General features: G+C 58.1%; 2 protein-coding genes across 2 annotated transcripts in view; one reads left to right on the forward strand and one right to left on the reverse strand.

The window, feature by feature from the left end:
- The window catches only part of SORCS2 (sortilin related VPS10 domain containing receptor 2), a 491,606-nt gene that overhangs the window by 270,286 nt on the left and 203,930 nt on the right, over positions 1 to 17,390 (reverse strand). The window lies entirely within an intron of this gene.
- Positions 664 to 3,198, forward strand: PSAPL1 (prosaposin like 1). The gene has a single exon (XM_043906094.1). It carries the CDS (start codon positions 709 to 711, stop codon positions 2,320 to 2,322), a length of 1,614 nt encoding a protein of 537 aa, XP_043762029.1. The 5' UTR covers positions 664 to 708; the 3' UTR covers positions 2,323 to 3,198.

Consider the following 17,390-nt stretch of genomic DNA (forward strand, 5'->3'; position numbering starts at 1 on the left):
GCGAGCCATTTCAAGGGCAGATGTAGGAAACAGGGCATCCGTAGGTGGTCAGTCATTAAATTCACTGCACCTTCTGGCATTAAAAGGACAGAATGCCTGTGCCGCCCACAGGGGGACAAAAATCCCCCCAAGAGTCTCTCATCCTGGGCTTCCCTGGTGGCTCAGACACTAAAGAACCTTCCTGCCTTGCGGGAGACCTGGGTTCGATCCCTGGGTTGGGAAGATGCCCTGGAGAAGGGAATGGTTACCCACTCCAGTATTCTTGCCGGCAAAATTCCTTGGAGAAGAGGATATGGTCTATGGGGTCGCAAAGAGTTGGACGCAACTGAGCAACTAACATGAACAGACATCAAAGGTTCTCTTTCTAGGAGGGGACCTAGCCAGCAGAAGACATGAGAATGGAAGGATGCACTGTGGGGAAGGGGGCAGACAGGCTTCTAGGAAAGAGGTGAGTTGTGCTTTATTGAAGACTGAGCTGGGTTTTGAAAGCTGAGCGAGAGTCTATCCAGCTGGGGGGTGGGGAGAGGGAAGGATGGTTCTCCAGGAAGAAGTGACCTGCACGCCCTGCAGGGAACCAGGGAACACCAGGGCGATGAGTCAGGCTGAGGAGGAGCCTGCAGGGCGGGGCAGCCCACCAGGCGGACCCCGGGGCTTTATAGCAGCTGCGGGGCGGCCGCGCGCGCAGTGGAGCTGGCCCCGTGACAAGGCATGCTCTGCGTGCTGCTGCTTCTGCCGGGCGTGCTGGGCGCTGCCCTGGCCAGCTCCATCTCTGGCCCCAAGGAGTGCACCAAGGGCCCGGCGGTGTGGTGTCGGGACCTGCAGGCAGCGACGCGATGTGGGGCGGTTGGGCACTGCCGCATCACGGTCTGGAGCCAGCCCACTGCCAGGTCCCTGCCCTGTGACCTGTGCCTGGACGTAGCAGCCACTGCCAGCAATGGGCTGAACCCCGAGGCCGCCGAGACCGACGTCCTGGCTGTGGTGATGAAGACCTGTGAGTGGCTTCCCAGCCAGGAGTCTTCGGTGAAATGCAAGGGGATGGTGGATGCCCACGGCTCCGCCATCCTGAGCATGCTCGGCGGGGACCTGGGCAGTGCCCCACGACAGGTGTGCACGGCTCTCACCCTCTGCCAGCCGCTGCAGAGGCGCCCGGCCACCCCGGGGCCACTCTCCGAGGAGGACATATACGACATGGTGGCCCCGTTCGTGGCCAATGGCCTCCTCGGCTCCCACCGTCAGCGGATTCCCGCGGGCACCGTGTGCCAGGACTGTGTCCGGCTGGTCACCCGGCTCCAGGGTGCCCTTGGGCCCGACCTGTCCAGCCTGGCGCAGGTGACCACACGGGAGCAGTGTGAGTCCCTGGGGCCGGGCCTGGCTTTCCTTTGCAAGAACTACATCCACCAGTTTTTTGCTCCTGCTGAGCAAACACTGAGGTTCATGCCGCCCAGCGAGATCTGCGAAAACGAAGGCTTCTGTGAGGAACGGCAGGGACCTGCCCACTCAGCTCACGTGGCTGCCGTGGACGGGGTCCCCGCCCTAGAGCTGGCGTCTCCGTGGAAGAAGAGCGAGGTGCAGATGCAGGGTCCCGTGGCCTGTGACGTGTGCCTGCAGGTGGTGCAGAGGCTGGACCACTGGCTGGAAAGCAGCAGCAGCAAGACCCTCATCAGCCAGGCCCTGGAGCGTGTGTGTTCCACGCTGCCCCCTCCCGTGGGCCGGGAGTGCATCAAGCTGGTGGACACCTACACCCCCACGCTGGTGGACGTCCTGAGCAGAATCACCCCGGAAAAGATGTGCACAGTTGTCCGACTGTGCAGAGGATGGAGGCGGGCCCGGGCGGTCCACGAGGGCCCCACAAACACGCTGCCTGGCCTCCTGGACCAGGACAGCCTCTGCAGGGGGTGCCAGCGGCTGTTCGGTCTGTCCATCCACAACCTGGAGCAGAAGAGCACCGAGCGCCGCGTCCTGCGGGCCTTCAAGCTCGCCTGCGGCATCCTGCCGTTGCCCTTCATGGTGCAGTGCGGCCACTTCGTGAGCGAGTACCAGCCCGTTCTCATGGAGACCCTCAGGGACATGATGGACCCCACCACCCTCTGCACGAAGTTGCGCGCCTGCCGCGACCCCAGAGACGTGCTGCTGGGCACCGACCAGTGCGTCCTGGGCCCGAGCTTCTGGTGCCAGAGCCGGGAGGCAGCCCAGATGTGCAACACGGTGGAGCACTGCCAGCGCCGCGTGTGGAAGGAGGTGCCCTCGCAAGCCGAGAGTGTGGGCGACCCCGGCTGCCCCAGCCAGTATCCCCCTGCCCCCGAGAGGCCCGCCTCTCCTTGAATCCCACAGGGCCCTGTGAGGTGGGCACTGCCCCACATCCCAGATGAGAACTATGGCTCCCAGCGGGGAGGCTGGAAAGGACCTGAGCTCCGTCCTGACCCCAGGCCCATGGCTGTGCCCTTGCTCATGCCGCGAGTGGACTGGAACCACCTGTTTCACTACCGCCGCCAGCCGCCCGCCCTGGCTCTCCATCACTGTGCTGTCGCTGATGGTGGGGGGCGGGGGGGCAGGGTCTGGCAGTGGCCTCTGGTGCCCCTGCTACACTTTGCCAATGGGGTCCCACCTGGGGTGAGCAGTGGCAGGGCAGAGCATGGGTGGTGAAGGGGCCATGACGGCTGGCGGGGAGGGGGTGGTAGGTCTTATCCACCAGCCACCATCATCTGCTCAGGCCACAGCGGCTCAACCTTGGGGTCCTGGCAGTGGCCTCAAAGGTGCATATGACATGTTGAGTGTCTCTCTGGGGAGGAGGCTGGGGTTTTGGCTAAATGCCCCGAGCAGTTCTTGGGCTCAGCGAAGTCCTTCTGACACCCCACGCCCACCACAGGAGCCTCTCCCCGCACCCCAGACTCTAGGCTGCGGGGAAACCTGTGCTGCACTCCAGGTGAGGAGAGGAAAACATGCCGTGAAAGAGCCCAGGGAGTCAGACAATGGTGGGCAGATCCTCCACCTGTCGGAGCCTCAGTTTTCTAATCTGTAGAATAGGGCTGATAACACCAGTCTCATGGGGATGCTGAGACCATTAGAGGAGATGTCCCTGAGCTTCTTCCTCTGAAAGAACCAGCAGCCATCCATCTGCTGGGGCCAGCAAGACCCAGCTCAGGGTCCCCAGCAGAATCTGGCAGTGCAGGTATTGAATAAATCGCAAGCTTCCTCCCAGTGGCATTTGCTGTCTTCTCATTCTCCTGAGGCCCTGGGCACGAGCTGCTGTAGCACCCCCTTCTTTCTGGCCTTGCCCAGGCATTCCCCTCCTCCAAGAAGCCCTCCTGAGGCTCTCAGCCCAGTTCAGGTACCCTGTGTGGTTTCTCCTCATGCCATATTGTCATCATCACCCCCAGCACACAGTGTGATCCCCTTGGGGTGGCCATGGGGCATGACTCCCGCTGTCTCTCGTGCACACAGCACAGGCCTGGCACTCAGTAGGTGCTGAAACATTCGTGGGTCACACACATGAGCATTTCAGTGGAGCCCGGGCCTAGAGAGGCCCCGCAGCTGCTTTCAGATGAATCCCTCTGGAGGAAGAGAAGTGCCCAGGCCTGGGTTACATACAGGAGACCCGAGTGGGCGCTGTTTACTGAGAAGCCACACCTGAGCACTTGGGTAAGTGTCCTGGGCCCCAGCCATTGCCCCAGGGAGACAGGTGCACCCGGCCTGAACTTCCAGCCTCCTTGGTGCTGGCATCTGCAGGCTGTGGCTGGGCCCACTGGTCAGCCCTGTGCACGGTGGCAAGGGCGCCGGCCCACAACCTGAGCGTCCAGATGTGCAGGGAGGGAGGCAGCCCTGCCCAGATTCCTCGACACAGATGCCTGTGATGGACGGACTTGCAGACTGTGGGACTGGGCACGGACCGCGTCTCTGGGAACAGCCCTGGGGGCTGTCGGCCTGCGGAGCCTGTCCCCTCTCTGGGACAGGGTGGGCTGTGGCCCCTCTTCTGGCCTGTCTGGGGGACACCTGCTGACAACGGTGAGACAGATCTCAGCTTCCTGGGATGTCACTGCTCACACGTGATGGCCTGGGAGCGGCCAGGAGGGGGTGAGCACCACGTCTCACGGGTGCCTCGCCCATGCAGAGCCAAGGTGCCCTCCCATCACCTCCTCCGGCCCAAAGCGGCCTGCGGCAGGCAGTCAGTGAAAGGTCTCCACGTGCCCCTCCCCCAGGCCTGGGAACCAGCTACCCCCACCGCCCACTCCAGACCTGTGGCTGCACGTCAGCCCAGCCGTGCACCCGGCATGCTGGTCATCCACGGACACTGACGGCTGGCCACCCCCGAGGGCTTCCCATCTGCCCCAAGAGCTCCGCCTGGCTTCACGCCTCCCCCTCCACAACCACCTTGAGGGAGGCACCGTGATCACCCCATTTCGTAGACGTGGAAACAGAAACCAGAGAGGTTCAGTAATTGGCCCAAGGTCACACAGTTAGGACGCAGTGAAGCCAGGAGTCCAGCCCAGATAGGAACGGGCTCCAGGGCCTGTGTTCCTGACCCTCACCCTCGCTGGTGGAGTTCAAGGCCTGATTCCAGCACTCCACGGCCTCTGCCTCAGTTTCCCATTCCTGAACGGATGCCCCGCTCCCTGGGTCCTCAGTGGGACCAGTGTATGTGAAGGGCCCTCTCGGCAGACACACAGTCAGGAAGAGGCTCTTCACACCTCCTCCCCCACAGGACCGGCCTTTCTGCATTTCTAGGCTGCCTCCTACGCTGTCTTTCATTGTTTTCTTTTTGCATATCTTCGTCCTAAGACACGCACTGAGGTTTCTGGATCGGATATGGCTGATTTGTTTTCCCCAAGTGAGTGTCTTAACCATGCTCTGCTGCTGTTTCCTTATCATTTCCCACATCAAATTCCTTTTCGATGAGAAAGCTGGGGGGGTGGGGGGGGCGGCTAAATTAGCTGACTGCAGCTGCCAAGGCCATGAGAGCATGCATGCAGGGGTGCCGGGACACCCGGCCCCAGGGAGCCTGTGAAGGTCTCCACCGGGCAGCGGACGGAGGGCCTTGGGGAGCACTTCCTTAGCATGGAAGCCTGTGACTCCACCATCATCCCCAGACCTCTCAGTGGGTGTGTTGTAGGCTTGTGTCTGCGCACACATTCACTTCTGCATGGATGGTTTGCATAGAGCCAGAGTCTGCTGAGCCAACCCCGTATCCAGGGAGGGTAGGGGGGAGGACAGGGAGCAGGTCTGCCCTTCATGCTCCTTCCTCTGCCTCAATCTCTTTGTCTGGGAAATGGGCCACTAACCCCAAAAATGATTCCCAACAGTGGAAGTGCTTCCCAAGCCAGCCCCCTGGATGGCTGGGACCAGTGCAACAGACGTCCCACTAAAGTCCTGCTTCCTCCATGGCCCCGCCCCTCTCGGTCATCTGCATTGCAGCCTCCCAGGCCTCTGTGAAGGTCCCTCCCTCCTGCCGTCCTCTGTCCCCATGTCGCCTCCCTGCCAGCATCTGTACTCATCCCACTTCGATCAGTTCAGTTCAGTTCAGTTCAGTTCAGTCGCTCAGTCACGTCCAACTCTTTGCGAACCCAGGGACTGCAGCATGCCAGGTCTCCCTGTCCATCACCAACTCCCAGAGGTTGCTCAAACTCATGTCCATCGAGTTGGTGATGCCATCCAACCATTTTATCTTCTGTCATCCCCTTCTCCTCCTGCCTTCAATCTTTCCCAGCATCAGGGTCTTCCTCAGTGGTCACCATTGAAGGCAGTCTGGCCCCTGAACCATGGGCAGCTCCAGTTCCTAGACTTGCCCCACCTCCCCACCCCACTGCCATCCCCCCTGGGCCCCACTCGGACACTCTGGCCCACCCCTCCTCGCAGGAACTCAAGAGTGGCAGTGGGGGGTAGGCCAGGGGCAGGAGCGACCCTGACTTGAGTCAGCATCAGGTCTGTTTCATCCCCACCAGGTCCTAATGCTGGTGATGCAGGGATGTTACCGACGCCCAGCCCAGCAGGCTCAAATCTCTGTGGCCCAGAGAGAGACCGCGTCTTGCCTGGGCCCTGTCGTGGGGGTTCGAGCCCCCAAGCTTAGGCTTCAGCTGCATTTAGAGTCTGGCTCTGATGCAGTGAAAGGCATGAGAAACAGCTGCATCCGGTCCCTCCAAGACCCCCAGGGGCCTGAGCCCCAACTTACAGAAGGGTCTGCTCTTCCCTCCCTAAGAGGCCCCTAAGTACATCTTCGTGCCCCCCTGCACTGACACAGTTGCTGTGATACTGCCCTGGAGGCTCAGACTGTGCCAGATCTCACCTCTGGACCCCCGGGACGAACCAGACACAGGTGCTAGTCAGGAGCCCTGCTGGCGGCAAGCGGGGCCCATCATGCCAGGCCCAGCAGTGACTCCACATCCCTGTCTCCTGCCGCCATGGGGACCTCCCTATCTAGATGGTCCAGCTTCCAGAGACCAAGCCTGCCACCCCGGGAAGGCTGCTCTTGTCCCACTGCTCTGAAACTCCCCCAGATTCACCGCATGCCCGCTGTCACTGGGGCCAGGCCTGATTTGGCATGGTGGGACATTTCTGAGACAGTCAGGGAATCTTGGGGGCAGAGTGGAGAGAATGCAGGCCATGTGGGGGTCATGTTCGAGCCTGGCTTCGCCACTCACTGTGGTATGACCTTGGGCAGGTTCCTTAGCAAGTCTGAGCCTCGGTTGCCCTGTGCGTATGTCACGGATAATGAAGGTGCCCCTCCCATGGCATCTGCTGGAGGACTGAGCGAGGTACCACATCGGAGCCGGGCACACACAGCTGGAGAGGTCACCAGCCCCGGCCTGAGCTAAATGTTTGCAAGTTCCTGCAGCTCGTAGAATCCGGGAACATGGGCCGAGGCCCAAGGGCCTAAGGCCACCAGGTCGGCCTTAGACAGTCTGCCCATCAGATGTTCCGGGCATTCCGACTGTCCTGCTGAGCCCCGTGCAAAGTGTGAGGTTGTCTGGGAGAAGCTGCTGGACACGGGAGGAGTGGGCAGATGGGGAAAGAGACGGCGGAGGGGAGGGAGACACAGAGATTGGGAAGGATCTTCCCATCTCCATGACACCCCGGTTTCTCTCCAGAAAAACTAGCACCTTCAACACTCTGACAGCACGTGCTCGGTCCCCGAGCCCCAGCGGCCTCCCCCAGCTTGGCTGTGTGTGCCGGGAGGCCTGCTCTGGAGAAAACCCAGCAGTAAAGGCCTACCCAGCCTTCCCACTCCTCGGGCTCCGGGCCACCAGCCCCCACTGCATCTCAGCACACGCTTGCTGGCCGTGGGAAGCAATGTCTTGGGAATAGCAGGCTCAACCCGGGGCTCTCTGCTGAGACAAACTGGGCCCTGACCCCCAGCACCAGCCTCTCAGCCGTCCTCCCGGGCCTGCAGCCGAACAGATCCCCCGTGACTCCCGCTGAGGGGTCACGAGCTGGGGTGTCTGAAAACAGTGCTTTCCCCTCCTGGTCCCCTGGGGAAAGTGACAGGGCTACCCCCGGGGCCCTGGGCTGCAGCCTGACCCTCACGACCTGACCTGCCCACTGCTCCTCTGCCCCTCTGTTCCCCTCTGTAACTAGAAGAAGTTGGACCAGATGGGGTCAGAGCACAGATACCCTGGGCCCGAGGGTCCTGGACAATGGCTGAAGCTAGGCCCCTTGAGGGGGCAGACTGGTGGCCCATCCCTCTAGAGGTCAGAATGCCAGGCTGCCTGTAAGAGACCTCAAAATTCTTCCATGCTGACAGCGTAATAGCTTCATTTTAGAGTCCTCTTCTGGCCAAACCAAACATGCCTGAAGATGCGGCCTGGCCCGCCAGGCCCCCAGCACGTGACCTCGGCAGGCTGGGACTCTCCTGCTGGAATTCAGTGCCTGGGCCTGTGGACCAGTCTCAGAAGCCCAGCCGGTTCTGATTCCTCATGCAGCGCCCCCCTGGAGCCTCTCTGGGGTCAGGTTTCTGGTGCAGGGAGCCATTTATCCAGGACAATGGGGAGTCATGCAAAGGAAGGGAAAGCTCAACCCTCCCAGACCAGTTTCTCAGGTTCCCTTTCCCAGGGGAAGGGCGAGATTATGAAACCGGGGCAGCAGAAAGGGAGAGGGGGCCTTCTGGGGCAGCTTACTCAACTGTCACGGGGCTGCGATGGGGAAGCGATGTGTGCTGCCCAAGGCCCCGCCGGCCAGACCTGGAGGGCTCCAGACCGTCCTCCATAGCCATCGCGGGCAGGGGTTGGGGCACCTGCCAAGGGCCGGTTGTAGGAGATGCTGGTTTAGCAGAACCTGGCACTCTGGGATGTGAGTGGGTGAAAAAAGCAGGAAGGCGCCAGGCAGGCCTTGACTCCTCCGCACAGGGCTACCTGCACCTCCCCCTGCCCCCTGCCCCCAGCCCCAGGCTCCGGGGCTCAGCCCACGGGGCTCAGATCAGGGGTGGGGCTGGGTTGGTTCTGCCTTCCTGTGGGCCCCGCCCCCCACATGCAGGCCAGCGAGCATCCTGCCAGGGGTGCCGGGGATGGCACCTGCCCCTCTAGGAGGCGGGGAGCACAGGGGTTGTGGTCTGAGGCCACTTGTGCCCTGACTTTGGTGCTGGCTGTGGCGAGCCCTGGCTAGTGACCTTCCTGGGACAGGTGGGAGCCACTTCCCAGGTCTTGAGTGCAACCCTCAGGGAAGACAAAGCGGGTCCCCTGCCCTGCTTCTCCCACTGAGACCCTCCCACACCGGGAGAAGCCATCACCCCCAGTGTGGGTGGGCTAAGGAGCTGCTGGGAGTCAGCCCTGCTGGGGGGCGGGCACCAAGAGGAGAGGTTGCTAGAGAGACGTGCAGGGTGACTTCGGGCAAGCTGCTGCCTCGTCTGGGCCCTTGTTTCCCCACCTAGTTCAGAGGGCTGTGCAGATCCGGATTCCACAGCCAGGAGGCAGGACTCAGTGTCCACACTGGGCAGACAAAGGTGGTGAAGCCAAGAGAGGCAAAGGGACATCTTGGGGTCACATGGCTCTCAGCCAGGATCTCCCCAGCTACAGACAGAGCTCCCCATTCCATTCTGCCTGAGGCATTCCTGCTGGCAGAGGATTTTCTAAAGATGGGGCAGCTGTTACCCCATTGTTCAGAAGAGGAGCCAAAGGCCAGGTCCAGCCCCTACCACCTCCTCCTCACAGACTGCTGACACCAGGGTTACTCGCCAAGGGGAGAGGGGCCAAGGTTCCTGGGAAAAGCCAGCAGCATCCCCCCAGCCAGCAGTGCATATAGATCTGCAGAGTCCTAGGAGGCTGGAGGGTTCCAGAACCTTCCTCAACCTTGGTGTGCTGGGGCAAACTCACACCAGCTCCACCAGGACAACCAGCTCCAACAGCTCACATCTGCTCATACCAGCTCACACCAGCTTGCATCTGTTCACATCAGTTCACACCAGCTCACACAAGTTCACATCAGCTCACACCAGCTCTACCAGTTCATACCAGCTCCAGTAGGACCACCGACACCACTAACTCCACCAGATCCACCAGCTCATATCAGCTCACACCAGCTCACACAGACTCACACTAGCTCATATCAGCTCACACCAGCTCCACCAAGACCACCAGCACAACTAGCTCCACCAACTCACACCAGCTCACATCAGCTCAGACCAGCTCACACCAGCTCACATCAGCTTACATCTGCTCACACCAGTTCACACCAGCTCACATCAGCTCAGCCAGCTCACACCAGCTCACATCAGCTTACATCTGTTCACACCAGTTCACACCAGCTCACATCAGCTCAGGCCAGCTCACACCAGCTCACATCAGCTTACATATGCTCACATCAGTTCACACCAACTCACATCAGCTCATACCAACTCCACTAGGACCACCAACACCACTAGCTCCACCAGTTCTATCAGCTCATATCAGCTCACACCAGCTCACACAAGCTCACACTAGCTCACATCAGCTCACACCAGCCCCATCAGCTCACATCAGCTCACACTAGCTGAACCAGCTCACAACAGCTTGCACCTGCTCACATTAGTTCACACCAGCTCACGCAAACTCACATCAGCTCACACCAGCTAAACCAACTCATACCAGCTTGCATCAGCTCACACCAGCTCCACTAGGACCACCAACACACTAGCTCTACCAGCTCATATCAGCTCACACCAGCTCATATCAGCTCACACTAGCTCACATCAGCTCACACCAACTCATATCAGCTCACACTAGTTCACACCAGGTCCACCAGCTCCACCAGCTCACACCAGCTCCACTAGTTCACACCAGCTCGCACCAGCTGGCCAGAGTCAATCGAATACATCTCCTCCCATGTTATGTTCAGTGACTTCCTACTGGAAGCTTAAAACTGGCCATGATAAGAAACTACATCGTGGATGTTGGAAAGTGCTTCAAATTAGAAGGAGTTTTGTTGGTTTGCTTTTTGTTTCCTGGAGTGCTGGTGGTTAAACACTCACCACTCTTCCTAAAGCTCCAGAATTCAAGAACCAAAGGCAGCCTTATGCCCCTGATATATCTGCCAGGCCTCTCCGGCCTTTCTGACTACCGACTCTGCCAAATGAAGGGGGAGGGTGGGCACTGGTTCCAGAACCAAGGCAGACCTGCCCCTACCCTCCCAGAGCCGCTCACAGCCCAGCCAAACAGAATGTCCAATCTCTCTGCTTTCAACTCCTGGGTGAACCTATTGTGTGCCAGGCACTGTTCTAGGCCCTGGGATACATCGTGAGGCACACAGGCAAGGTTGCTGCTGCCTGATGGGGGAAGAGAGACAAGCCATTTATGAAAAAGTCATACCAACATTTGGAAATGGAAATTTCATTAAAGTAGTGTCATCACAAATAATGCATTGAAATCCTGAGAGATTATAGTAAATGCAATACAGAGTAAAGAAGCTGGAGGAACAGAATCTAATGGGAAGAGCTACTTAAGAGAATGTCGTCAGGGGTCCAGAGGGGGTGACACTCACCTGACTTCCGGCTCACGTCCAGGGAAGGGTTTCAGGACAGAGATGCTGGGGCAAAGGCTGGGAGTGGGCGACAGGGGTGGGGGAGGCAGGCATGGCTGGAGTGAGTACCAGGGCTGTGGGAGAAGTGACCAGGAGGTGAGAGACATTCTCTGGGAAGCCTGTGGGGTGCAGCAAGGGGCTGCATGGACCTCCAGGTGGGATGAAAGCCGTGGGATGGTTATAAGCTGGGCAGTGATGAGTCCCTTTCCTGAGAGCCCGCTGTGGTGCTGGGTGGGCCTAAGGGGGCAGGAAGGAGCCAAGAGACCCGAGTGTGGCTGGTGCAGACGTCCAGGTGATGGAGGCGCTGTGGGGATGGAGTGGACAGGAGTGCAGGTTCGGGACAGATCCTGGAGGAGGAACCACAGGGCCCGCTGGTGGATCAGACGGTGAAGAGACTAAGGAGGATGTGAGTCTGAGAATAGCGTGCAGAGATCCTGGTCCTAACACATCCTCGTCCTGACACGCATGGGCCTGGGGCAGGGCCACCGATGGGGGCCGGGGGTCTCCACACTCAGCATCCCCCACCCAGCTCTGTGCTGCCCTGCAAGGGGCCTCATGCACGTGTGTGGACTGCAGCCTGCTCATCCCCTCCACAGCCACCCCAGCCTCACCCACCATCCATCCCTCGGGAGAGCCGGGGGAGGGGGCAGCCCGGGCTGTGGGAGGGAGCGGGGCAGCCCCCATCCCTGGGATTTGCATGCTTCGGCAGCAGGATATCCCTCATCCCGGGGGACCCTTGTCCTGTGGGAGGGTGTGGTCCCGACGAGGCCCAGAGCAGGGTGCTCTGAGATGAAAGGGGCTTGGCTGCCAGGTCTAGAGGGGGGACTAGAGGGGGCACAGTCCACAGAGGTGAGGGGCCAGGAGCAGGTTGCGGACAGGGAGGTAGCGGAGTTTGGTTTAGACGTGTTGACCCGAGGTCACGTGTCCAATCAACCTGCAGAGTTTGGTGGCCTCTGTCCGCACCACGAAGGGTGCGTGCGGGAAAATGCTGGAAGGCAGCATCAGCCAGGCTGGAATCTCCCCATCTGGTCCTTCGTTCACAAGGGAGGAGTCAGAGGTCAACGAGGGCAATGAGTAGCTGAAGGTCACAGCGAGGGGGAGAGTGGGCCTCGGTCCATCCCTCCGCCGCTGGCCGCCCTTCCCTGAAGGCCTGCCCTGCTCTCTCAGTGCCCTTCTCAGAGCAGCAAGGGCCTCAAGACACGATCTAAGCTTCACAAGGACCCAGGGGACCGGAAGAGGATAATGTGGAGACAGGCGGGCAGAGAGGCATCGGCGATGTCCAGGGAGAGATGAGGGTGGCAGGGATGGTGGGGGAGAGGACACGAGAGATGGTGACAGAGCCTCGCGGGCTGCGACTGTGGCATAGTCTCCCCACCGGCCCCAGTGCCGGGGGGACAGAGATGCTGCTGGACCGGGGGCTTTGGAGACCCCATTCACTGCACAGAGGGACTCAGGCCTGATCCAGCAACGCTGGCCAAGGGCAACAGCACTGCTCAAACCATGAGGATGTAACAGCCAACGTCTCCTGTGAACCAGGCGCTGGGTTACATGTTTTCCATCCGTTACCTCGTTGGACCCATTTTACAGATGGGATAAACTGGGCTCAGAGAGGGGAAGTGACTGCCCAAGGCCACACAGCCAATAAGACAGGGGGAACTCGTCTGTGGCCTGGAAGCCTGGGCTTTCGCACCTCTCATGCAGGCTTCGCCAGAGGGAGAAATCTGCAGAGGAGCTGCGATAACGGGCATCTCTCGGGAAATGTGTGGCATGGTGGTGCAGGGTGCGGGCTCTCCCTCTGGCAGAGCCTAGACCCTCTGGGCGCCTGCAGAAGACACAGGCAGAATTTCAGCTGCAAATACCATGCAGACCAGGGGTGGAGCAGAGCAGTGGCTGGGCCCCTGTTCTCGAGGGAACCGGGAACCGGGCTCGGGACTCTGTCTCCAAGGAGGGAGCAAAGCCGAGCAGCAGTGACGGCAGACACCTGGGCACGTGCCCTGGGCACACTGCCCGCTGTAGCTCAGGGCTAAGAACAGCCTCCTGGCCGCCTGTCCGTCTCCCCGGGAATGGAAATCCCAGCGGGGCAGAAGTCAAGTCTCTCCTTCAACTCTGAGTGCTGAGTCTAGGAGAGCGCCCAGAGGAGTCAGCGCCCCAGAAAACTAGCTGAGGGACGCAGGGAAGGGGGCATGGAGACGAAGAAGGGGTGACATGTCTTAGGTTGGGCGTGGCTTCGGGCTGATGACACCTGGTAGGTGCTGCAGAATCAGGTCTGACTGTGTGAAACCAGTCGGGAAACTCAACCTTCCACGGGCTTATTCCTGCACATCCCAGTGTTGTCCACTGAAACATGAGCAGCTTACCTGAGGCCACTATAAACGACAGAGCTGGGACACCCAGAATTAGGGTGCCCGTGATTCTCCCCGATGCAACCAACATTAGGTTTTTACCCCAAAACAGAGTAGTCTTCCTAGCATCGTAGAAACAGCCGGCATCTTGGAGCCTGTGCTGAGCAAACTCTTCCTGGAGTATCATCTACTGATCCCAGGGGCTCACTTTCTTAGACAAGAAGCCAGGGCTCAGAGAGAGGGGCTGACTGTCCCCGGAACCTGCTGCTAATGGCAGAGCTGGCTAAGCCCCTTGATGCCACTCGGCTGCCGGCACGTTCCCTGGACACTGCTCGGCCAGTAAACGGGTTTATGGCTCCATCCTTCAAAACACACTCAAGCGAGGTTTATTACATAATAGAAAACAAAGGTAGTTTGGTAATATGTTTCCCACTCGGGAGTTTTATTAAAATGCAATAAATCTCCAGGACAGAGTGTGACTTTAAAGCAAAGGGCAGAGATGCAGGTCTGCTCTTCTGCAGGGAAAGGGTCGGGGTGAGGAAGGTGCGGAGTGAGCGTGGGGTGAGGGCGTGGAAAGAATGCAGCATTCTGGCCCCGCCCATGCCAGGCTCAGCCCCTCCCAGGAGCCGCAAGGAATGGGACTTTGCACTCAGCTGGGCCCCGGAGGGCAAGAGGAATGAGGCTTCGTGATGCCAGCACTTTGTCAAATACCACTTTCCCTCCGTGGTTCTCATAACCATGCCTTCTACACCCTGCAGCCTCACTGCTCTGAATGCTGTAGCCATGTTCTTGTTCTAATCCACAAGCCCCAGCACCTAGAGGACACAGTTCATCTTGGGCTGGCTCACAAGACTGGCCTTGGTTCAACTCCCCCGGGGCCTCACAAGCGTGCTCTCCCACCCTCCTCTGCCCACCTCGCATTTTCACCACTCCAGGCCTCTTAGGATTCCTCCCACACCAGGCTGGTAGGTGCCTCTGTGATTTTGCACATACCGTTGTCTCTGTCTAGAATGTCTTTTCCTCTACCTGACTACCTGGAAAACTCCTATTCATCCTTCAAAACCCTATTTGGACATCACCTCCTCCGAAGTGTCCAGTCATTCTCTCCCATGGGTTCCTTAATGGTAGACAGATGCTGGTCCCTCCTTCAGTCCCTTCCTCTCTGACAAGGTTAGTGTCTCATTCATGGCCAATCCTAAGGCCTGAGGTTCAAGAAAAGTCTACAGGGTTTGACTATCTGAAAACTGTCTTACTGTCTCATGTTCAATCTTGGTGCCCCAGCCAGGTCTCCAACTGATCAGGAACACAGACAGCCTCTGGATGCCTTCATGCCCTGTGTGGTCAACAGAATAAGCAACCCCCAAACATGTCCACCTCCTAAAGCCCAGAGCTTATGCATATGCCACCTTAGAGGCAAAGGGACTTTGACATGGTTAAGTTCAGAACTTTGAGATGGGGAGGTTCTCTTGAATTATGCAAATGAATCTGATTGAATCACATGGGTCATTAAAAGAGAGAGCCTTTCCAAGCTATGGGTAGAGAAAGAGAGGGGAAACAGACAAGTCAGAGGAGGCAACACTGGTGGCTTGAAGATGAAGGAGGGGCCACGAGCCAAAGAACGCAGGCACCTCTAGAAACCAGAAAAGGCCAGGAAAAAAAAAAAGCTTTCTCTAAAGTCTCAGGGAAGGAAGCGAGCCCTATTCACACCTTCATGTTAGCCAGGGAGACCCATATCAGCCTTCCGCCCTCCAGAACTGTGTCGTAAAAAATTTGTGTTGGTTTTGAGCCACAGATTTTGTGGTCATTGGTTACAGCAAGAGAAAACCAGTGCGCCCCATGCCCCAGCCTGGCTGCTTACATGGGTTCTCCCAGTCCCTGGGGTCACCAGCCTCTGCGCCATTGCCACCTGCCTTTCTTTTTTAGGATTTTTTTTTAACGTGGACTGGTTTTCTTTTGAGTCTTTGTTGAATTTGTTACAATATTTTTTCTGTTTTATGCTTTGGTTTCTTTTGGCCACAAGTCATGTAAGATCTTAGCTCCCCAACCAGGGGTCAAACCTGCACCCGCTCCATTGGAAACTGAAGTCTTAACCCCTGGACTGCCAGAGCAGTCCCCGCCCCACTCCCTTGACTGCCTCCCCGCCCCCCCCACTTCACCGGCCATTTTCTGCCTCGTGACCTCCTATTCATCCTTCAGAACCCATTTTCCAGGTCCCTCTGATGGGACCTCGGGCCCTTGGGCCGGCCGGAGCAGCACATGCCCTGAGGCTCAGCCATGCCTCCCCGCACACACAGGCAGCAGGGCACCGTCTTGGATTCTCTGCTCTCCCACCAGTTGGGCCAGATCGTGGGTGGCAAGTGCTGGTGCTCGGTTGATTCTGAATGTTTGGTGCCAAAGCAGTGCCTGACACACCGTAGGATCTCAGAAAGCAAGTTGCAAGTGACCTGACCGGGGCTTGGGGTGGTCTAAGTCGGAGGCCTCCAGCTATTCGTGGAATTTGTTGAACAATAAGGAGGCCCCCACCTTGCTGCCGAAGCTTTACTTTAGCTGGAAGCACCTTCATGCCAGCAAAGGAGACACATTTATCTTATTTCCTTGGACCTAAACAGCTCTTTCATGTCTCTGTCCCCCAGTACAATCAGTTACAGACTCAGAGACAGACCCTCCATACACTCAAGTACATGGCGGAATCCTGATACCCTGTAATCCAACAGACAGGAAAGAAAGTCCCTGCTTAAAATACACCCAAAGAAAATAATCAGAAAAGTGGAATAACGTACCTACGAGGCCAAGAACACAGCTTTCTTTACATCTTTACATTAGCGAAAACTGAAAATGACGCAGATGTCTAAAAATGAGGATTTGGCTAAATAAATAATATCTCCTTCATCTGAGGCTACATTACACGGCCGCTAAAAATAGTGGTTTTGGAAATATGTGGGAGCATAGGAAAATGTTTAATACTGGGATTCAAAGTTTATAAAACGTGTATACATTTGCATCTTAAAAAGACTGGTGAGAATTTTCATCTCAAACATTAACATTTGTTATCTCCTAAGGTGGCTTAACACAGGGGATTGTTTTTATGCTTCGTTGATGCCATAGTTTCTAAAATTTCTGTGATGAGCATGTGTTATCGTTTTTAAAAATAAGATTTTTTTTTAAGGAGAAGCTTCTGGAGAGGAATTTAGCAACACCCTTATCAGTACTGTCTTTAATATGTTACTAAATCTTCATAAGGTTGAATGGCATTAGGCAGCACCCTGTTATAAGGAAATGTGAGGTGGTTCCCACCGAATCCAAGAGCAGTGTTTTGTGGGTTTCAATCCAGCTCAGGAAATCCCGGATACTGAGATGACGGGAAACTCAGATCCCAAGAAGAAATGTGGAGGGATTATGCGGAGGGTCTGCAAGGGCCCAGAGGAGGAGCCTGACCCAGCCAGGGTTGGGGGTGGGGTGGGGAACTCGGGAAAAGGGGGGGACCTCTGGGCACAGAGGAATGGGGGGACAGGAAGCTGCTGCTGAGATCTGGGTGGCGGGGGGGCTTGTGACAAGGCCTGTGGGGAGGTGCCCTGCCAGACGGACGAAGGTGGGGTGGGGGGAGAACTCTAGAAGAATCTGCAGTGTCAGGGGCCCCCACGAGGTGGTTCTGGGGTAAGTGCTGGCCGCAGCATCAGAGCGTCCGCTCAGCACTCACAGGCTGGCCCTCCCCACAGAGCATCTGTCTCCGTCTCTCAAAAAAGCATCTGAGATGACCGTGTGGGCCGGGCAGCTGTGCTGTGGGCTCACGATGCCTCAGGGTCACCTGCGTGGGCCAGACTGTCATCAGCGCCGCGAGAGAAACCAGGTGCCCCTGCCAGCCATCAGAAAGCTAAATTCAGAGCCCACACCCGGCTCGTTTGGGGCCGTCCTGCAGAACCCGGGAACCTGTCTGCTTTCTGCTCGTGTCTGCTTTTTCCCTGAGAAGTCTTCCGGAGCCCGAGGCGGGGCTTACAGCAACGGGGTCAGAGGAGCAGGACGCCGGAGAGGGAGAGAGAAAACCACTGCAGGCACGCGGGCAAGCCCAGGTGG

This window comes from Cervus elaphus, chromosome 6 (assembly GCF_910594005.1).
Source record: "Cervus elaphus chromosome 6, mCerEla1.1, whole genome shotgun sequence".
NCBI classification, from domain to species: Eukaryota; Metazoa; Chordata; class Mammalia; order Artiodactyla; family Cervidae; genus Cervus; species Cervus elaphus.